The following is a 23072-nucleotide window of genomic DNA, read 5'->3' as shown; positions in this document are numbered from 1 at the left end:
TTCAGAATATGTGTGTGTAAATAAATTAAAGACTGTCTGGTTTATAATGAGAAGGGTGTATTGTGTTATAAATATTGCAGAGCACATTAAATAAACATGGTCACATATGACCAGGTATCTATTAAATGAGCACATCACAGGAGAAGTTAATTATCTAAGAGTGTAACTAGGAACCGTTTAGAATCACTGGAGATTAAGTTGCTTTATTTGTGTTTATCTTTCCTTCTGAATAGGCAGTAGGTTGTTGCAGTGAAGAGTCCCTACGCAACACAGAGCTTCAGCTCTTCATCAACTCAAAGATGACAGTTTTGTCAACACCAGTTTGAAGTCAGGATAAGCCCAAAATTTTAATCAATGTTAATTTGTGCAAAATGGGTTGGCACAAAACAATATTTTAAGATGTAAAACTGCAAAATATTTACAGATACCAGATGCTGTTCAAGGGAAAAGAAAACTTTAATGCTAAGTATGTATTTGCCTCACATATTGCAGCTTTAAAAAGTATATAAGGACTTCTTCAAAACTGATCTGTAGTGTAAGAGACTAGTATCCTGAGAGTAACATACAACTGTACCATAGTAATAAGATTTTTCTAGACTTGACAAGCTATTGTGTTTCAGTCCACATGCAAAAGCATCAGTGTTGATGGTTTTTCTTGGGTCATGAAACTCACAAAGAAAACTGTCCACTATTCCTCCTATACTAAATAGCCAACATTGCAAACACAGACTAATTAAGGATATGTTTGGGCAAACTGCTGTAACACAAAGAAAGACTGATGAAGAAGGATTTAATCACATAAAATTATTGAAAGCTAGATAAAGCCAATCCCCTTAAGTTACTTAAGTACTGCTTAAACCCTGTAATTAACATATAGTAATAAATATTTCATCTTTAACAAGCCTACTGGGAGCAGTTTGTTAAACATTTATTGCTAGTCATGGGAAATTATATACAGTCATTTTGTCATGTTCTATATTAGACATTTTTATTTTATCCTCTTTATTTTACCCCCAGCAGTGGGCACACTAATTTGGGGAAATATAATCGTTCTTCTAATGTGTATGAAACATACTCTTCCTTCATATGTCTTTTGGCTTTTTCTAATTAAGTTTACCCTTGCAAAGTCTTGGCCAGCACACAGTGGCTGCTCACATTTCCTCCCCAGCCTCTTCTGGGGGAACTGACTCACTCCAGATAGGGGAGCTTTAGTGGGAACCCCAGCAAAATGACCCAGGACATCACTGCAGAACTGACCTCAGCCTGGGCAAGGTCACTGGGGCAGCAGAAAGAACCAGGTCTCCCCTGTGGCACAGACACAGAGTGCCAGGGGTGTGTTTCCAGGCAGCTTTGAGCACTGACCTGTACTTTTTCCTTCAGCCCAAGCAGCATCACAGGTGCATGGGGAGTTCTGTGAGAGCATTAAACATCACTGCCCTTCAACCAAGTCTATGTGCAGACATACTGCAGGTGGAATTCCAAGTGAAATGCAGTCACTTAAACCAGTACTAGAACAAACCCATTATAGGGATAATCTTAAACCTCCCAAGGAAAATAATCAAGAGCCAAGCTGAGCTCTCACACAAACCCCCGCCTCTTGTGGCAGGCTGAATGCATCCTCTCCTGAAGCACAGGAGAATTTCACATTGTCTGTGTATGACACGGGCAGAAAGTGTGTGCTTTTTTCATAAGAGTATCAGTATCAGAATTTATGGGCTACTGAACAGGAAGTAAAGATTTCTGAAATTATAATTCAGGGTTTCACACAGTATCTTTAATGATGACTACAACTGTTTTCCCCTCTAAACAAATTAGGTTTCCATTTGCCATTAATGACTGAATCACTTAAGTATCACAAAGGAACTGCCTGGTGCACTTTTTAATAATTGAAAACTTTGAGGAAATCCATGAAACATTTTCAATCAAAGCTAATAATTCTCTAAAATATTATTTTTCCTGAATAATTACTCCTTTTGTTCTTTTATTCCTTTTGGATAATAGCTTATATTTTAAATAACGGCATTAAAAAAACCTGAAGTAACTGTTAAGAGGCTTCTAAAACCAGAAGCGGTTTCAATGTTACAAAGCATGAATTAGAAAAGAAAAAAATATTCATGTTTCCTTTCAGCAAGTATGCTGAATTTCTATTTTAGACTGCATGCTGTTCCCTGATATCTTACACCAATGATTAAGAAAATGAACTCACTCAATCTCTGCCCTCTTTCTGTATAAATATGAAGAAAAACTTTCAATTATCTTTTTAATCAGTAGAGTCCATGAAATCAAGACTCCTATACACAATTGGACTTTGCAGAACTACTCACAGCCAACAGGAACAAAGAAATAAAAAAACTCACAAAACTTTTTAATCAGACCTAATAGGAATCTTGAACACCATATTGTATTTATTCTACTCAGTAACCGTTACTACTCAAGAATAAGGTCAGAAAGATATATGCAAAATTACCCACATCTGCAAGGATTTTTTGGGTGCCTAAAATGATGCTTTTTCATCAGCACAGAAAGGTTGTATGACAGGTACTGAAAAAATCTCCAAGACCTGCAATTTTGTCCACAGGACATGGAAGGAGGGAGAAGTAGAGGTTCAGTGTCTGTCCATCCCAGCAGGTCTCACCTGAGGATGATGGCTGCAGCCTGGAAAAATCCAGGTTATTCTATTCCTCTCCCTAGGAAAGGAGATTTAATTTTTTAAAGTGTTTACTTTGTTGGGTTGTTTTGGGGTTTTTTTTGCAAAAAGAATAGAATGCATTTCTTTACCACTAACAGGTCCCCTCATGTTTCCCAAAGCAGCCCCACTGCACTCACACTGCAATATTTTACACTGCAAGTATTTTACAGCCTGAGCAGCTTTTGCCACTGGCTCGCCTCAGAAATCCACAGTTACAATCCAAAGGTGTGTGTGCTTTACTCCAGGCCTGACAGTCCTCAGCAGCTCTGGCAATAATTTGAAGAACAGTGTTCTCTTCACCCCACAGACAAGGTTTCCCCACCCAGTTCCCATCTCTTACCTGCCCATACTCAGCCCAAGTATCTGGGAGCCTCAGGCCTCTTTTCCCTCCTGAGCCTTTCCCAGCAGCCATCCTCAGCCTTGCTCCCTGCACCTTAACTCCGTAAAACAAGGTGAAATGCTTGAGGTATTTAGGGGAGGACAGCAAATTAGAGAGATGGGCCAGCTGCCAGCACAGGCTGGGCTTTAACCCCCACAGCACGCAGGCCAGTGCCATCAGCAGTAATTAATTATCCCCACTGCACTGGGCTGCTCCTTAGCCTGGCAGGCTTAGCCTGATGCCCCTCATCGCATCCCAGCCCAGCACCAATCCGAGGAGCTGCCTGGAAAATCAAAACATTCTGAACTCACTGCACCAATATAAAAGACAACAGTGACTCTTTTCTTCCATCTTTGACCAGACTTGTTTACTTTACAAATCTATTCTATCTGCTTTTAGGGCTATTCCGGCTTTATGTGAGTACTGAGTGTGCCTCTATTTCATGCTTTAAACAATGTTTGATTGGTTGTCATCTATGCCAACAGCAATTAAAAGATGAAGATATAGATTTATACACACATACACACCCCCATATATATATATATACACATATATATACACATACATATATATATATATATGTGAAATAATAGAGTAGAGGTTCCCGAGCTTTCATTTTGTTGTTATCCTTGGCAGCAGTGGGTATTCCCAGCTCTGTATCACAGGCAGCACATCTGCTGATTGTGCACCCAGGTAAGAGCTACCTAGAGCTCTTGGAAAGGCAGCCAGAGAGTCTAGCAAGGGATACTTAAAACAAAACCAGACAACAGTCCCCAAGGCACACATTTTCATCTATTCAGTTCAAACAATGCACACACATTCCTGTTTTTTTTGTCTAGTCTCATACATTAACTTTTACCTCCTGGAACAAACAGAACGGTTTCTTTACTGGAGAACAGGTTACTCCTCTGCTCTGTCACAGACTCTGACTGTATCACGGGCAGAGCAAGGGTTTCCATCAAGCACACTCCTGCTGGAATGAAGAACAGTGGCAGAAGCTGATTGTCTTAGCAAGTCTTGCTGCTGTGGGCATGCACAGCATGGTGTGTCCCCAAGTAGATGAAGTGAACTCACTCTCACATTTGCTGTTTTTTCCAAATCACAAAGCTGTCATTTGAATTTCAGTGCCAACTTTTTTCACAAGAGGTCTATATAATCGTTCAGTCCTTGTCAAACATGAATCTTTTAATTAATTTACCATCTCAAAGCTGAAGACACAAACTGTTAAGAGAAATTATTTCCAATGTTTAAAAATTAGAGACATTAATTCCAGTCTAGCTCCAGTATTTTTATTAAAAACTCTCCTTGAAATAAAAATGCATTAATGTGTTATGTCAAAAAATTAGCAAATAATAAAACAAAATGTTCTAATATAACCTCAATGTTATTGTCAATTTTGACTCAATGATTTTGAATAATTATCTTTTGCTAGTCCAAGTGCTGTCTACGTCACTGCTTCTACATTTAAATAAGCCACCATTGAGGAAACAAACAGAAAACAGAAAAATGAGCTGTCCTAGCACTCTTACAAATGGAATGTTAATATCCCCACTCAAAGGAGAAATTGTCAAAAAGAACAGCCATAACAAAGAATTTTCTTCTTATGTACTTTTATTTTATTGCATTTTTTTACACCTTTGATGGAATTTTTATGCAACTATTATGTCACAATCTATGATACACAATGAGAATGAAAATCTGTCATTTACCATTTATATTCCTATGTTAATTTTGTTTTCTACCTCTGCATATACTGTGGCAAAAGTGCATGTATCATATTTCATGCAGCACCGACTGCCTTATGCAAACTGAGAATACAGCAATATTTAGCTGCACTCAAGTCTTGCTAAAGAAACAAACATTTGTAAAAGCATTAAAATATTTTGGGTGATGGTTACTGTCTATCAGCTTAGTGTTTTGAGCTATAGAAATGGACAGATGTTATTTGTGGCTGTCAACTGTAGTACTTTCCAAGTTCATTAGGTTTTCAAAGACTGAATTAGCTTAAATGTTTCAGTGAGAGAAACACTGAGTTAGAGAAACAAGCCCAGGACAAGCAGCCTGATTTAAAAGGATGCTACAGACTTTCACAAACATTAGACTAAGTTCAGTTCTGGATGCCATGGTAAGTACCTTACCACATCATTTCTATGCTCTGACAGAATTATTTCTTCACCATCGTGGCCTATCCAAGCAAAATAAAAGGACAATACAAGGCACACAGGCCTATTTGGAAACCTGCCTGGGTATGTAGTACCTGATCATAGCTAAAGGTTTTAATTGCAGCTTTTTATTTTGATGAGACAAGAAGCTTTCCAGCATCACCCGACTCTCTGAATCAGACATAAACTACTATGCTTCCTTATGTCACAGTCCATACAGCAGCAGCAGGACAAAACAGACTCCCAGAGCAAAAGCATGTCCAAGGAGCATGCTCAGGACAGGGAAGTGGAGATGAGGTGAAGCCTCATCGCTGTGTTTTCCAGTCACTTGTTATGCTGTCTCCAGGTGGCTGCTCAGGACATCCAGCCTGACCCTCAGGGCACTGCTGGGACACAGGGCCTTTGTGCAGCTCCTTCCAGCTCCCTGCCCCAGCACGGGCGTAGGCATCCGTCTGCACCCCACTGACACTGCTCACCTCACCATTCCTTCTGCCAGCCAGTACAAAGAGGGAAAAAAAGCCTCCTGCCACTGCATAGGTTAGTGCTGCAGAAACCTGCAGTCACAAGGTCCACTCAGAGCCAAGTTCTCCTGGGGCAGAGGGAACAGGACTTCTGACAATACCAGCTCTTATGACAAGAAAGGAGAGGAAAGCTGGGCTCACCTGCCTTCTAGCGCTGTGGAAGAACACAAGCAATGGTCCTCAGACCACCCTGCCATCCAGTGCCTCCCCAGAAGCCAAGCACTACTTCCCAGCAAGAGAAACAGCCCCTGCTGCTGTCTCCCCTCCAGCACTTGCTGTATATCAGCCCCATGACGCAGAGCAGCCCTTGAGGTGGTTCACTTTTATGTCCGTACTGAAAGTACATGGCAATTGAGATCCCAATTGACAGATAAACATAAGGGACCAAAAAAAATTAATTACTACTTGTGCAAAACCACAGCATGTGCCTTTGGTAAATCAGAAGCTGTTGTTTGCCCACCTTCCTCTAAAAAAAAAGGGTGAGTAAATCAGGAATAGACACTTCATAGCTGGATTAGTATCAGCAAGGTGATGTGAGGTAGGGAATAGCACTGGACAAAGCAGAAAACCTACTGCTTGTTGAAAAAACAGATTTCTCATCCAAACATGATCTTGGAATGGTCAAAGAAAAGCAGACCTTAGTAGTACGGCGAGGGAAAGACTGTTCATCCAAAACAAGGGTGTTTACAGGATCCCAAAGCTCCCTAATACCACACAGCATGAAAGCAGGCAGCCCAGGAAGTGGGAGCACCTCTTACTTCTGAAGTCATTTGGTGCTAAATTCTCCTGGTGATCACCCATTGGTCTGTCAGCTGTGGTCTCATGTACACTTCTACCCTCTTCAAGTATACCCAAACAACCTTTTCTTGGTCCCTTTTACTTCTGCCCTTCTTGACCTCCTAAGTGGTTCACACTACTTACTGTTATCCTCCAGGTGAAAAACTTCGTAATGTGACTCCCTGTTTCCAGCCTCCTCCTCCTCACATCTCCAGGTTATCTCACTATCTCCTTCCAACAAACACAGCTGGTACATTTCTCTACCAAAGCCATCTACCAACTCTGCTTTTCAGTTTCATTACTCTTCTCTGATACATAGACAGAAATAAGTAATTTCTTGTGGTAATGCCTCTTGTGTGCATGTCCATGGTGCTGTCCATGTCTGCTGTACTTACAGTAATCAGACAGTGCCCACAGACTGAGATATGAGCCTCACCGAGCCACACACTGCATCCTGGGATAGGAGAAGCTTCTTGTGTCAAAGGGGTCCCAATTTAAATAGACAAGTGACAAAAAACAGTGGAAGGTAAGATGGAATTGTTTCTTGCTTATAAACTAGGGAGCAAGATACAGAGTAATGAAGTCAGCTGCTGGATCCTTTTATTTGATAAAGCAAAAATACATAATTTTCAGTATTCTCCCCACTTTCCTTCTGGATGCAGGTGTTTTGAGAGACTACCAGTCAGAGACAGGTCAGGGCCCTACAGTTAGAATGTCTTTCCCTCAAAGGCCTCCAGGTTGAAAGCTGTATCCAAGAACCTTCTGAGCGACACCAGATGCATGTTCTTGTTGCCTGTGGCAGCTGCAGCAGCAGGCTCTCGGCCAACATACCTTCATGACAAAAAGAATTGGGCAGACACATGAGATGAGAAGAGACACTATTTTGACAATAACAAGCATGAGAACATGCTGTTTAATGCATTCAAGTCAGCTTGGCAGATTTGGATATTTAGTCATCAATCTTTCTTAAATAAAAATCAGTCTAAGTTGTACCAAGTTATACCTTCTGGTCTGCTTCCCTCTCTTTCCCCCCTCCCATCACTGTTAAGCTGTGTCTTCTCCCCATCCCTCCCAGGGCAGCCAGGTACACTGTCTCATAATTAGATAACTTGCTTTTGGCAATGAAGACTCTCATTCCTTTGACAGCTGCACAGGCAGATCTGAGAGTCAATCATCTAAAATAAATGCAAAGGTGCCTGGATTGAGCTCTTACAATAGCTGTTTCCTGCAGAAACCTAACAGCTGGACTGAAATTCTTAAAATAACAGAATCTTAGCCAAGAGAGTTAAGCGCTGTGTTAAGTAACAATAGATATAGACCTAGTTGCTACTGATTTCTTTTAGATCTACAAGGAGGAGCAATATGTGCATCTTGTACTTCAGAAATAGTAGTCTAGATTTTCCCCTCCTTCACCCAAGAACCCAGACTCAGACGTTTTGATTTGTGAAGAACCTGACTTACCCATGAATACCTGAAAACAACCCCAACCAAGTTTAAAAGCAAACAAAACAGCCCAGGAGACACCAATTGTTTAAAGTCTCATACCAGATGGGTCGAGTGTGGTTCACAATAGTGCGGAAACGAGGTTTGACATAATCATAATATCCACTGTTTTTGTGCTCCTCCTGACACCAGACTAGATCAGCAGTTGGATACTTATCAAGTTCCTCTTTCAGCAAGTCAAAGGGGAATGGTGAGATCTGGAAAAAGAGAGTAATAGTTGCCAAGGCTTCCTCTTATGTGGTATTAGCCCATGGCAAGTCATTACTTTTCCATGGAGAGTGACTCATGTTTCTCTAATTGACTGAATGCTCAGAAACAAATACACAAGTATTTTATAGTTGTATTAGTATGAACAGAAGTAGTTCATAGTCTAGATCACCTGCACTCCTACAGCTTTTTTAGTGAAGTAGCTGTAGCATGTCCTTAATCAGTGAATGACAATATACCATCAAAGTGTACTATTCACAACATTAGCAGACTGCATATACAAATTTAAGGTGCTATCATATTGTAATCTTCATTTTGTTATGTTGTTCTGGAAAAGTCATCAAGCTTTCTGGATCTCATTGTCCAGTATGCTATTGACGTGTTCGTTCTTCACAAGGCCACAAAGGAGTAGAATATGTCTTGTAAGATGCTAAGTGCTAGAAAAATGCCATCACCATCAATTCTAGAAGGGGTGTCTATTTAAAATCAGGATCAGGGAGCTCACCTGTTCAAGTCTGGTTATAGCTACTTGTTTCTCCAGGTCTTGGTTCTTTCTCTCTTTCACAAGGTCATAGTAGACTTTTCCTGTGCAGAAAATCACTCGCTTGACCTCATGTGGTGCCTGGGCTGCCAGCCCATTCTCAGGAATCACACGTTGGAAAGTGGTACCTAGTTGGAGCAGAAATTAGAAACAGTGCTGTCAACAGACCCGACATTTCAATAAAGCAGCCCAAGAAACAGTCCTTTAGTCCTTTACTGAGCAAGCAGCAGGTTACAGTGATCAAAGGGCTCTCCTGCCTCTCTGGTCCTATTTTTCAGACTGGTAACTTGGCTAAAGTGACTTTCAGCAGCTCTGTTTCAAGAAGTTAGAAGGTTATCAATAATCCAGTCTTTCACAATACTTATATATACATATAAACAGTAGACTGGGTTTCAGCTTTGTGCTGTGTATTACATCTTCACTTTTAAATTAATTGGACAGCTCAACTTTTCTTCCATTTTGGGGTTCTTTTTCAGAGAATCACCTGAAATAATATTTCTTCTTTCCAAGATTATCTCAACCATGTAACATTAATACAGTTTTAGGAATTTCAGAATATTCTATAAAAACAAAACATATCCATAATGCAACTAAATCTGGCAGCTGCAGAAATATTTACCCAAGCACACACATTACTGCTGTATATTTGATTTAAACCTCTGTTTGAGAGCTAAAACAACAATAGCCAAAGCAAGAATTAGCACAGAGCTGAGCCATATGTATAAATGCTAAAGCACCAGTACCATTTCAGATGCATATCTTAACTGCTATCACCTCCCAGGAGTACAATTTGCTTGGGATATGTGAAACTGGAAGAAGGACTTGATGATCTGAAAGATCCTTTTCTTTGCTCTCATATATGATTGAGTAGAACTACTTCCACATTAAACAACTGCAGGGTAGCAGACAGCAGCTCAACTTCCTATTCTGAATCAGCACACCCACTTACCAGGAGAATAAACTCCTTTTTGAACCATTGATCTTGGGGAAGAAAAGCAACAGCACAAACCTATCAAAGAAGAACTGATTTATGTCAGAATTATCCTGTCCCACTGAAGTGCAGAATTCATCATTAAAAAAGACTGAATCTGTGCTTCATTGGGTCAGCTGGAGTCAGTCTTCCTCTCAGCTATTAAAAGCAGAGCAAAAAGGATTAGCTGAGAGTCAGAAACACTTTATTACCTTCTGTCCTCTTCAGCAGAAACATGAAAGTATAGCAAAATTCAATGTTAATTTGGAGTTTAGCCACTATTGAGATTAGCCTGAAGTAGAGGGGACTCCCAAGACAAAGTGACAAATCACAAAGCCTACAGAACTCCTAATCTGACCCATTCAACAAAGCTTTTAAACAGTAATAAAAACAGTAAACGCCTTTGCTTGAGAAGCAAATTTAATGCTTACAAAAATAAGATAATACAATATTTAAGCACACTTACACAGTGTAAGCTGCTTTTAAAAAACTGAGCAGTTGCTTTCTTCTGACAGCAGCTAAGACCCTCACTGGAACTGGAGACAGACCAGCACACCTCTGCCCACATTCTCACTCTGAACAGTCACTTTAATCCCTCATTACATGCACTGCATTTCACAATGCCACTCCAACATAGTCTAACCAGTGCAGTGTTTGGTATTCCCCCTGCCTTTACTGTGTATCTCTTGGTGCTGACAGCATGCCAACAACAGCTCTGAACTCACTGATCTCACTGTAGATCACTGGTGTGACACAGCAGCCCCAAACCAAGCATCGTAACAAGAACTAGGCACATTATTCTTCCAAATTACAACCTATCCCATAACCATAGTCTTGGGATCAGGAGGCATGGGCACTACAAAGAATTAAATTTTTTATATGAAGAGAAAAAAGAGTAGAGGGACATAGTAGCCTCTTGAGAGGAAACTCCCTGCAGAGACAGATATGCACTTTCCATTAAGATTAATGGCTGTTTACAAGATAAACCTGTTAAAATTAAGAATCTATATGTGAAAGCAAATTATTCAGCAAAAAGTCCCTGCTAGATCTCACTATGACAACTACACAGAAATTATGCCAAAAGAAAAGATAAACTCTGCAGAACAGATTCTGTTCTTCACAGTCTGACATGCCACTTGGTATAGCTAATTATTTTCCCACAACACTTTGAGGTGACCTACCAGACACCATTTCATCAAAACTGGATTTAGCTTCTGGATGCCTCAGCAGTGACTTGGGTGTCAAAACAATCAGCTGTAAGACAGAAATTTTTCAAAACACTCAGGAACTGCTATATCTCCATTACACATGCAACATTTGTAACACCGTGCATACAAAACCCACAAAATTAATTATATAGAATAAATTAACATGAATAGCAAACACAGTAAATTATTTTTCCTGTTTTGAAAGCCATGAAAGTTTCAAAATTATTCAGAAGATTTAGCTAGCTTACTCCTTTTACAGGTTCTCAAAACTCACTGCTTATTCTTCTTTTTAACAACAAAATCAAATCACAGGCTATGAACCAGTAAAACATTCAACAGTTGTATCTTGGGTCTTTGAAGTTCCAGCAATTAGACATGCAGATGATAGTTCTACAACCTGTAAGCTACATCATTAATATCTTGACAAGGTCATCCAAAGATCTGCACAGCCAGATGGAAACAAAGCTGAAAATCAAGTTTTAGAGCCACAGTAAATCAGAGCAGAGCTTCTTTCCATCAAACTGGCAACTTCAACCTGTGTTCAGTTAAGGTTTTTCACCAGCAATCCTTATTCTTTTCAGCACTGTGTCACATGCAAAGGCCACTCCTTGTCTGAGGGCTAATTTACCTGGAATAATCAAGTCCATTAAGATAACCTTACCGGCTTTCTGAATGGCAGCAAGATCTGCCTTCGGAGGACATGAAAGTAATTGGCTGGAGTTGAACAGTTCACCACAATCCAGTTGCAATCATATAGCTGGGAAACTTCAAACTCCTCAGTGAACTCCTGAGAGAAACATTAAAGGCATTAGGAAAATGTCTTAAAAAGCAGAAGAAAAACCTTGAAAGCCATCCTTCCATTTCTGATTTTCAGCAACTCCCTTCCTCAAAAAATTTATTTAGCAGCTCTCAGCTGAGATTGTTTTATTAGCTAGGGAAGCATCCCTACAAATAATTTCTTTCTGTTTCTACTTCCTAAAAATTGATGCAAATAAACACAAAAAGTTTCCATTAATACAGAAAATATAGGAATTCCAGGAATGAAGACTGAGGAGGACTAGGACATCAGCAGATGGAAGAAAGAAAATAGAACTGCTTTGAAAGAACGTTAAACTATAATTAAAATTTTGAGTGTACAGTTAGCTTTCACTCTCTCTCCCATCCTGTAGAGCTATGTACTTTATCTGTAGAAGTGACCAATCTATGAAAGTCTTAGCCCAATCAAAATTAGAAGTTCCCCATTTCCATACTCCTAGCAGTACAATTTAGTTCCACTGCAAAGAGCCAGGGTAGTCTCACTTGACGTCCTTTAGAAATTGGCTAGGGACACCTATTTACAGTACACACAGCAATATAAAGAAGCAGGATCACTGGCCCTGAGGAAGAGCCATAAAAAGATCATGATGCCAGAGATTAATTGTATGTGACCCCAGCTTTCCAATGACCAGCAATGCTGCATACTTCCATTACTTTTACTGGGATCAAGTTAATGTTGCACCAAGACTTGAAGCTAAATCCTAACTGCTATACCCAGCTAAAAGGATGCTACTAACAAAAAAATCTCTGGGATGTGAAAAGCAAGGAAAGGACTAAACTACTTACTGGATAGGCATCAGAATCATCATTGCTCATCTGCAGAAACCTCTCAGGTCTGGCTGATGAATGCTCTGGACCCTGGTAAAGGTATTATTTAAAACCATGTTAAAGAGCCAAATGAGCAGTTGGACACCAGTCTAGATCACTCACTGCATGAGTACCGCCTGTCCCAGCTGCACACCTGCCCCCAGCCAAAGGCACCAACAGCAGCACTGAGAGAGAGGACACACCACAGAACAGGAATTCCTCATCTTCTGTTTCCACATGGAGATTTGGTTTCATATGTATTTCCAATGTTTCTACCAGCTGCAAGTGATTTCTACCCTCAGTCTAGCTGCACAATAAAGACCAGTGGAAAGGCAGTGGGTCCATGTGGGCACAACGATGACCTTGCTAATGAGAGCAAACAGGAGCACAAGGAATGTCAGGAAAAGAAACACTGGGTGCCTCAGAGTTCTGCAGTGACTCACACTTCGTGCATGCTGAACCAGAGCAGACTCAAAGTTAACTGCTGACTACTTTTGCTGTATTTGCAAGAAAAGCAGGCACAGGATCTCTCCCACTATTGTTCACTGTTCAGTACAGGACCAAATACCTGGATGAATGCTTTAGCTAAAATGGATCAAAATATACACACACATTATCTGCCAGACTAACCTATGATTAATTTCTGCCTCCTTGGGGGATATTTTATGTTCTGTCATTACTGAACACTCCCATGAACTGTCTCACTAGCAGTACCCATGGCAATTACTTGAATTGCACAAATGCTGTTAACTCCATTTTACATTAGGAAAACATGCATGCTGGCCACAGAAATTATCAGGAATAAGGAATGTAACAGAATCTGTTATTTTTCCTTTTCATGTCCCCGTTTATAAAGGATCGGAGAAAGCTGTGAGGAGTGTTAGAATGTAATGTGCTTTTTCATGTATTGCTATTGCTGATAGCCTTGGCTTGTTGATGTGACAGGTACCCTTAGGAAGGGGTTTCATTTTGCACACAGCTGTAAAGTATTTTAACCCAAAGACAAACTATTACACCTCTCAACTCTCTCCATGTCTCCTAAGCTAATAATGTTCATAAAAAGATTTTTTTCTTTATACGGTTATCTTTCATCATAAGTTCCTCTGTTGAAATCTTAATACATGATCTCCAAAATCAGTCATTATTCTGACAACTAGTAATCCACCTTGATTGAACACATCATCCTTCCTAATTCCAAGTGCAGGATTCCAGATCCATAGTAGGAACACAAAGATAATCAGAGGAGTGGAGCACCTCTCCTATGAAGACAGGCTGAGAGAATCAGGATGATTCAGCCTGGGGAAGAGATGGTTCCAGGGAAATATTTTACAGCACCTTCCAGTACCTAAACAGGACCTGTAAGAAAGCTGGAGAGCAACTTTTCACAAGGTCAGGTAGGAGCAGGACAAGGGGAAATGGCTTTAGGCTACAAGAGAGCAAGTAGAAGTTTGATACAAGAAAGAAAATCTTTACTGTGAGGGTGGTGAGGCACTGGCACGGATTGCCTAGAGCAGTTTTAGATGCCCTGTCCCTGGAAGTGTTCAAGGCCAGCCTGGATGGGACTCTGAGCAGCCCTAGGTCTAGGTCTAGGGAAAGGCACCCTGCCATGGTGAGAGGCTTTGAGCTAGATTTTCTCTACAGTCCTTTCCAACAAAAACCATTCTATGACTCCATGATTCAGTCTGCTTCATGGACTAAGGAAATTCAAAGGAAAAAAACATTCTATTGGCAACAAAGGTATAACACAAATAGCCTAGAGCTGTGCCTTATATCACTGCTCCTTTGAATTCTGCCTCTGCTTTTGAGGTGCCAAATAATCTGGTCACAGACAAGAAACTTGAGAGCAAGGAACAAAGCTGCACAAAACTATGGTGCACAGTAGCAGCCCAGTTTATTGTAGCACCTCTGATGTTCACATTTGCTGTAAATGAAATCCTGCATTAAGCACGGCACACACAGCACAAACCCAGTGCTTCTCAAGCACACTGGAGTCAGTACACTGGGAACAGAGATGTTACCAGCAAACAATTACAGGACAGGCAGGTGAGGCTTCCCCATCACTCACACACTGCCCCAGCAACAACCTCAGTCCAGAGCCTCAGTGTTCACATCTATCTTCAGTTTCTGTGCTGATACCACCAATCAGACTACCAGCAACTGCTGCGTGGGATGGGGTAGGGTTTATTTCTGCTGTGACCACCTATCCAGTGAGACCTATACTGAATCCATTAGCTATTTTCAGATGAGTCCCCAAGGAGCCACTAGGCTGCAGAGTCTTTCAATCACAGCCAACTTGCCTGTGAATGCATGACCTAGAGGTGAAGGGATCCATATCCCATTAAGAATCCTTCCCCAAATCATCTTGTCCCCAACACTGTAGTTATAGAAAGACTAGTCCTCCTGTAATGAAAAGGTCCCCTGGGAAGGTAAAAGATTTCAACAGCCTGGTGGGATTCTTAAATATTCCAAATGCAGCTGACACTATTAGCAAATTAAGCATGTTTCAGAAGACCTGTGCAAATCTTCGCTGCCAAGTGGCAATAGGAAAAGATTAAATGTATTTTAAGTAGCAGAGAACCAGCCCCTTAAGCCAAGTGCTTCCCTGCAGAGGACCACACCTCCTGCTGAGGGCTCATTCAGGCTGTCCCCTCAGGATACAGTTAAAAAAATTAATTTATCAAAACCCTTGTGAACAGCATCAGACCTTTTATTTTTTAAGCACAATGGATATAGGAAGCCATTCATAAGATATGAATGCACCCCAGTGTATCAGGACAGGATCATAACTGAATAGAAATAAACTAAATTGTTTGTGAGAATAGAAATGACACAGTTTGTGGTGAAAAGGTCTAAAGCATTAATACAGATGGAGATTGCCACTGTGGCACATACTATGCTTTTCTAAATAGAAAACTAGAAACATACATGCAACAATTCATGAAGGTTAATGTATTTGAAAAGAAAGAAAATTAACCTTGCCTGATATGATGTTCATGTGATCTTAAAAATAATTTAAAATATTTGAAGAACAATTCCACTGCTGCTATGAAATTTATATAACTTTACACATAGCGTGTGCCCACACCCTTTCCCTCTAAGACATTGTCTACTTTCTCCTATACACCAAAAAAAAGACAATTAACAGCTAGTAGAAACATTTTCCTTTCCAGAAAGAGGGAGATTTCTTATTATATCAAAATTAACCAAGGTCAATTATTTTTGAAAAAGTTTTTAAATTGTTTTATGTCATTTCATTGCAAGAGAATTTACTGCAGAGTTTACACAGACATACTTTATTAAAAAAAAAGGAAAAAAGTGGGGGGAAGTGGTACATGCCACTAAGGACATGAAACTAAGACCTCAGAAATATTGCTCAGGGTTTTTTGGTTTTCACCAGTCAATCTATCTGCATTCTTCTCTGTAACACTGAGGCAGCCCCACATGCTTAACAGTGCCTTCCTCCCCTGGTTCCTGTCACCACTGGATCCCCAAGACCCCTTTGGCTTTTCCAGCTGCAGAGAAGGCACTGCAGCCAGCAGTCCCCTAGTGCACATGCCAGCCAGCAGCGCTCACCATTCCTTCCATCCCGTGTGGCAGGAGCAGGACGATCCCGTTGTGCCGAACCCACTTGGCCTGGCCGGAGCTGATGAACTGGTCTATGATACACTGAGCCGTGTTGTGGAAGTCCCCAAACTGGGCTTCCCAGCACACCAGAGCATTGGGACTCGCCATAGCAAAGCCAAGTTCAAAACCTGACAAGCAAACAAAGTAGGAAAATTAGAAAAATTGATTTCCTGAAAATTCTGTTCATTCCTTATTAAAAAATTAAAAATAACCCCAAAATTAGAGCATGAACTGGATTTCTAGAGCCCCGTTATAAATCATGCAGTTTCCAGTAGTACCATTTTAAAGCCTGACTTCTATCCTTCAAACTTTTCCTCAAACATTTCAAAATCTTAGGAGTTTTTGAACCAACTAAACCTCCTCCCTCCACTCCAACTTCAGTATAATGTTTCTCTAAGAGCTCACTACTATCTTCTCCTGTAAAAATGCACTTACAGCCCAGTTAAAGACAATGCTGTGTAGAGCTGTGGAAATATTAAAACTAATAAATAACTCTTCTTTCCCCCTCTCATAAGCAGATGATGAAGAAAATTACTGGTGACATCAATTTTCAGTCTACAGACATGATCCTAGTTTTCAGATCTTCCAAGAAACTTGAATGTAACAGCTGCATGGCAAACATATCTGGGGCTTGGATAAGCAATCCATTCTTAGGCAGGGCTAAGGACCCTTTAGGTTTCTGCTTCAGCATTAAAGTATTTGATCTCTGTTCATATTTTTCTTTGACTTTTTGCTATAGCAGAGCCTGGAGTGCTGAATAAATACCTGTACTCAGATTCTCCACCTATAATTTGGAGTGATTGCAACAAAATGTTAAAGCTCTCAGTAAAAAACAGAGTTATATGGCAGTGCTCTGGGTATAGAGGTTCTGACTGAGGCAAAACTGAGTCAATATACACAGAGAATAAATATTCAATTGCTATATAAATTTCATGTTGAAGCTCTATACAGAATATAATGATGTAATTTCAACTACAGAACTTCAATATGGGAATACTCTCATTGAAGCTTACCCCTCAGATCAACTAACTTTTGGGTTTTCACAGTCCTTTCAGCTCCAACCCAGTCAGGCAATTCCAACCCAGTTTTTTTCTTACCATCCCCATGGCAAGAAATCTTTGAGTCATTTGGCTTTTGGACTACTGATCTCTGAACAGTCCATCCATGACTCCAGCAGATGCTCATGGTCCCACCAAAAGGCAACTGATACATTAGAGGCCAAAAGAAGACTGTAAAGACAGCCCTTCCTCTATGAGTGCCCATGACAGAGAATGAGAATGACTTTTGCTGGCCTTGCCTTTGGCCTGACTGCCTGAACAGCCTTTCCTTCATCTCTGGCCTCCTCGTTTGTGTAATTCCACTGCTCTTAACACAATGAAAATGACGGAAAACTTTACACAACTTCTTCAATCATATCCCCAAAGGTATCTGAAAAAGATTTCCCTAGATAGACTTGAATCCCATTCTAATTTTACACAAGCATTAAGAGACCATTTCCACTGATTGGGTTACATGGTTGAGAAAATATGCAATATGTTCAAGACTTATTTGTGCATATGCTGCTCTCTGTAAGGGTGGGGTAATCTAGCTTTTAGACAAGCACAAACTGAGGTCTTGACTACTCAGAATTATGAATAATCAAACAGTGCTTTTCAAAGAATATGGAGCTCAGTGCATACTTAAAATTTGGTCACAGCATACACATAATTCTACTTCATATATGAAAGATCACCCCTAAAATTCACATGGAAAAAAGAGTATAATTTCTCATTTCCTATCTTGCTGACAACTTCAAGCTAATCTCTACAGGGTAACAATGTTCTAGGTGAAGCTGCATCACACAGATACCATTTGCAAGCTTTCTGACAGCAATAAAAATGTCTAGGAAAATACATCCAAATGTAATCTATACATTCTGATTAGCATTTTGAGAATAATGTTGCTGAGACTAGTATTTCATGGCACATGTGTCTGTGATACACACATCTTTGGTGTACCAGAACTCAATTTTCCACCAAGGAAATGGCAATGAGAGTTACTAAATTAAAACTATTCTAATCGTGATTACAGCAGTGGAATAACTTTAACTCTTGACAGACTAAGGAATTTGTGAAGAATTACTACTACCACCTTCATGGGGAAAAAATAGCTTAGAGAACAAAATCTGAACTGCTAAATAAAATTTTAAAAAGTGCTGGTGGAGAGAGATCTAGACAGATGCAAGATGAACAGCCCAGGAGAGGGTGAGATGTTCTCTTGAAAAAGTGAATTGTTGGAGCACCAGAGTCAAGGTCAGGGAAGCTGACGTGAACTAGAAAGTCTCCACCATTCTAGAGATGGGACATAAACTGCAGGGGAGCAGGTTCCTACCCAGGTCCCTCATGAAGGCTCAACGTCAGACTAGAAAAAATGAATTTAAAAAACAAACAAACAAACAAAGACCACAGCAGAGACCTTGCAAACTTTATTGTTTGCATCTGCAGAAACAAGAGCTGAACATTTAAAATCCTGTGCAAATTTTGCAGGTTTAAAGAATTAACTCTTCCACAGGTAGAAACAGAAAACAGGTTGAAGATGAGGAAATCCAAGGTAACCAGGTAGCAACACAACTTTCAAAGAATGTCAGGTAAGGAATCCACACACCCAAAGGGTGTTGGAAAGCAATCAGCCAACTCCAAACAGCAGGCAGCTGCTCAGAGCACACCAGGGCACAGGGAACCAGGAACCAGCACAGCAGTCTGGTAAACTTCTACACTGAGGGGACAGAGGGAAGAAAAATACACAGCACTTGATTAAGGTTGCAAAACTAATGTTTCAATTGCTGGAGTTCATTATGGTCCCTAGATGACAGACCTAGCAGAAATGCCTGTTTCTATTAGTCCATTGCCTGCTGTGCTCCCTCACTGTTCTTCCGTCACTCTGGCACAGAAAGAAGTGTTGTCAACCAAAGTGGCAGCTTACACAGCATACTGCACTGTGTTTTTCCCCACAGCATTTTCATGATTGTCGTAAGAATAGCTGTTTTTCAATTAATATAAGGCTACAGACATAACTTAATTCAATATGATTTTAAAGTGCCTTAGGGCATGAATGGTAACTAATGGTTAAAAGGGATTATCAGTACATGGATTTTATGTCAGAATGAAGAACAGCTCAGAGACAGCTTTTTGCTATCTTTAACAGAAATTCTAAGCCCAGGGACTACAGAGGGATATGCATCCTTCCACAAACCCAAACATAGCTCAGGACAAAATGAAGCTAATATCCATCTGGTGGCTGACTCTATTAAACAGGGAGACTGATGCCTTCTCAGAAGTCCATGCAGGTGCCATTGATTACTACAATCTAGTAATCTAGTCCTAGTTCCTAACACAATTTCTGACAGGTATTTGTATTTACTATCCCCAACACTAAAAATACATTCTTCTGACTGAGCAGGAATACTACATATTTCATCCTAGGTGTGTATTGAAAAAAAATAATTTTACATTAATACCAGTCTTCTTCTTTTCATCTTTTGCTTTAAACTTGATGTTTTCCCTTGAAAAAATTATACTCCAAGTCTCATGGTTCAGGAATTTCCTGAACTACACACTACTTCCAAGTCTATCTAGCCTGATATTACTTGAAAGCTCCCAGTATGAGATGCTCCAGCCCAAGATCTCTCAAGGACAGTATTGAATCTGACAAAGAAACTCACCTCTTGCATAGAGACTCAACACTACACAAGTCATTCTGAGGACCAGAAAGACAGGAAATCCCTTCAAGTATTTAAAAAATGCTGAAGAGGTTGAATGGAGCATATGTTAGTTACTTTTGTTTTTCTCCTCTATCCTAACCAGCAAGTAAATTCAGACAAACATTTTTTGCTTAAATGACTTCTGACAGCCATCACTTACACTTCCAGATATTCAGTTTCAGTACAAGGAGAAAATTACAGCAAGGCAAGTGGATGCACAACTAAATTATAATAATCTGGGTGTAACTAAAAATAGTAGACATAGGATGTCAAACAAAATTATCAGAGGTTGTCAAATACTCTAAATTAGCAGAGATTGCTAAGTACTCTCATTTAATGTTCAGGTTATACCCACTCCAGAGCTTCCTGTAGACAAAACATAAGCAGTTGTCTGAACTACAATTGAACAAGACTGCGTTTGTTTTCTAAGTGAAATCAATCCTGCCAGAGTATCATTTTAATGGCACAATGGCTCCCCAGGTGTTCCTAACTAACTTCACTACAACTTGGTGTAAAGCTCACAGCTCTGAACAGATACCAGCTCTTGGCTTATGTACCTGCCAAGGAAATAATCTGTAGTTATATCATGCTGGGCTGTTTCATCCATTTTAACTTAGCTCTTTCTCACAGAAACTAAGGGAATTCCCAAAATGCTTCTGAGATGCTGTGTATTAACATAGTCATAAAATAAATTCCTAACACTTTTTCACCATTTTTCCCCTTTATATTATCTCACAACTCTCCTTACAGCCACCAAACACTTCAGTGCGCTAATTCTAAACTGTTTCTTTTAACAGAATCAGATAGTAGAAACAGCAGTTAGAGAAAGTAAAGTGTTCAGCAGTTTTGGTTTTCCTGAAGGACCAACTCCATGAATTGCAAGCCTTCACTTATTCTTCTATGTATTAAAAAGGAGACCCAGTCATGTTACCAGCAAAATAAATATCAATTCTGATACCTCTTCTTTGACACAGAGCCTTAACTAGAAGAGACATGTTCACACACTGGTGCTTATCCCAAAACTGTCTCTGTATGGAGGTAACACACAAGAGTAACCATGTTGGAAAAGGGCAATATATAAAAGCCAGCAAGAGAGAGAAAACTTCATTATAAAATCACTTCAACACAGAACATGGCATATTTATTTTAAAAAAACCCAACCCAACAAACAAACAAAAAGCCACATCACTTAACTATTTGTATCAATTTAATCTCCTTTACTGCTAGGAAACTTCTCAAGGGATTTAAAGCTCTTGAAAATTAAAGGTATCAATACTATCAGTTTTGAAGAACCTGTCATCTCATCTGTGAAGCGGAAGTATGCAAATAGTATTGTTTTCAGCATACAAACAAAACCCTCTTTTACCATATTGCTTGGATTCAATGAATTTTATTAAATCAAGTTTTGCTGGGTAAGGTGGAAGGGCAGGATGAGATCAAGAAAGAGAGCGAGTCTTCTTGATTAGTTTTTTAAAGAATGGAATCGTGACAGAATTGCCTTCACACCATATCAACACTAGGCTTCCTGCTGTGTTGTTATTTTTGAAACAAAATCAGATTTCAACCATATCCAGACATTTGTCATTTCTTTTGGAATGTAAAAAGAGCAAATCCAGAAACTTATGACCCACTTACCCATAAGTTTTGCAACGACACTGTAAACAAGCTCAAATTAAGAAACCCCAGAACACACAGTGAGAAACAATAGGAAATTAGAAACTATCATTCTCTGAAAATAAAAATTCTCTTGATTTTTATCCATGCCAATTATTTTTCTCCTGTTTATAAACATCCTTGCTTGCACTCTCCTATTTAGAATTTACGTGTTAGCAATACAAAAAATGTGATTATGTTCACACCAATTCCGCCACAGAGTTAACAAAAATACCTAAAAAATCCAGTCTCCAGCCCATGCTCCAACTGTACAATTTTATATCACTTTAATTTTAATATTATTAGCAGTAGGTAACATGTAGCATTGCAAAAATTACTAAGTAACCAAGTATTTCTGGAACTTTGAAGGAAGCAGCTATCAACTACCACCTTTATCTACTACAATGCTTCAAGTTTTTCCTTCACACAATATTTTATTATCCATAGAATCAGTAACACTTTTGATAAATTATTAGATGTATTTGTTTCGTGCTTCACATTCCTCTTGCCACCCTCATCATGTCAGAGTAAGGTTATCCATTCTCTGGGGCTGAAGGTAAAATAATTCACTATGATTAATGCTATCTCTAAAAAGAATTTGTTTCCTTGAAATAGCACATTCAGAATAGCAGTTCAGATAAGGCCAGGATGGATTTGTTATATCTCTATGACAAACTGTGTCCAGTTTTCTTGTTAGTTTCTCCTCTTTTAAGAAAGCACCAGATGCACATTCCAGCACTGCCAAGATCAAGAATAGCAGATGGATGCTGTTAACTGAATCACAAAATTGTAAAATGCGGAGATGCTAGTTTAAGGGATACCAGAACCTGAGAGGAAGAGCTTTGATACCTGTTTCATATATGACCATTTTACAGCTTCTTTTTTCCCCCCACATTCTTCTCCTTGCTGACCTCTGCTTCTTATCTAGCAGCCCTATCAAACCCCAGGCAGATCAAGACGTACCCAAGACCCCGTACTCAGAGAGAGAACTGTTGCACACGGTGTAGGGGGCCTGCTGCTCCCAGAGGTGATTCATGGGAACACAAGTTCTCTTGTCAACTTCTTGATCGTGAAGCACATGGTGACGATGGCTGCAAAGAGTTGTTCAAAGAGATTTATTAGCCAAGAATCATTTTGGGCTTTAACAGAGCTATTTTCAAAGCTAAAGCATCAAAGCTGTGTTCTGGACAGCAAGCACCATGGTTATCTCTGCCACACACAACACCCTGGTCTGGTTGAAACCAAGGGAGATAAAATCACATGTCTAAATACAATTGCTGCACTGTAAGGACTTTCACTGACTATCCAAGGCTTCTCAAGCACTTACAGAAATTGAAAATACCTCATTGTTAGTAGAACTGGGGAGAAAGAGAAAAGGATAGGGAAGCTGTTGCTATAAAATAGAATTATTAAAATAAAGAAATTCAGAGGAACAAACTTTTTATGAAAAAAATTTGTTCTGCATTCCTCACAAAT

The 23072-nt window shown here is 39.8% G+C and overlaps 1 protein-coding gene across 5 annotated transcripts in view; it reads right to left on the bottom strand.

The window, feature by feature from the left end:
* Nucleotides 1-7106: 7106 nt before the first annotated feature.
* OGDHL (oxoglutarate dehydrogenase L) overlaps nt 7107-23072 on the bottom strand; it is a 46714-nt gene continuing 30748 nt past the window's right edge. For all 5 annotated transcript variants that reach the window (XM_088059824.1, XM_088059825.1, XM_088059826.1 and 2 more), the window contains 8 exons: nt 22560-22687; nt 16154-16332; nt 12560-12631; nt 11619-11744; nt 10931-11003; nt 8744-8907; nt 8074-8228; nt 7107-7359 (listed from right to left, as the gene is read on the bottom strand). In XM_088059824.1, the coding sequence (XP_087915950.1) occupies nt 7236-7359; nt 8074-8228; nt 8744-8907; nt 10931-11003; nt 11619-11744; nt 12560-12631; nt 16154-16332; nt 22560-22687 (1021 nt within the window). In that variant the 3' untranslated portion in view covers nt 7107-7235. The remainder of the gene's footprint in view (nt 7360-8073; nt 8229-8743; nt 8908-10930; nt 11004-11618; nt 11745-12559; nt 12632-16153; nt 16333-22559; nt 22688-23072) is intronic.

Source organism: Pseudopodoces humilis, chromosome 9 (assembly GCF_049639895.1).
Source record: "Pseudopodoces humilis isolate 2021_Gansu_Grassland_sample_001 chromosome 9, ASM4963989v1, whole genome shotgun sequence".
Lineage (NCBI taxonomy): Eukaryota > Metazoa > Chordata > Aves > Passeriformes > Paridae > Pseudopodoces > Pseudopodoces humilis.
This window is presented reverse-complemented; position numbering and strand designations above follow the sequence as displayed.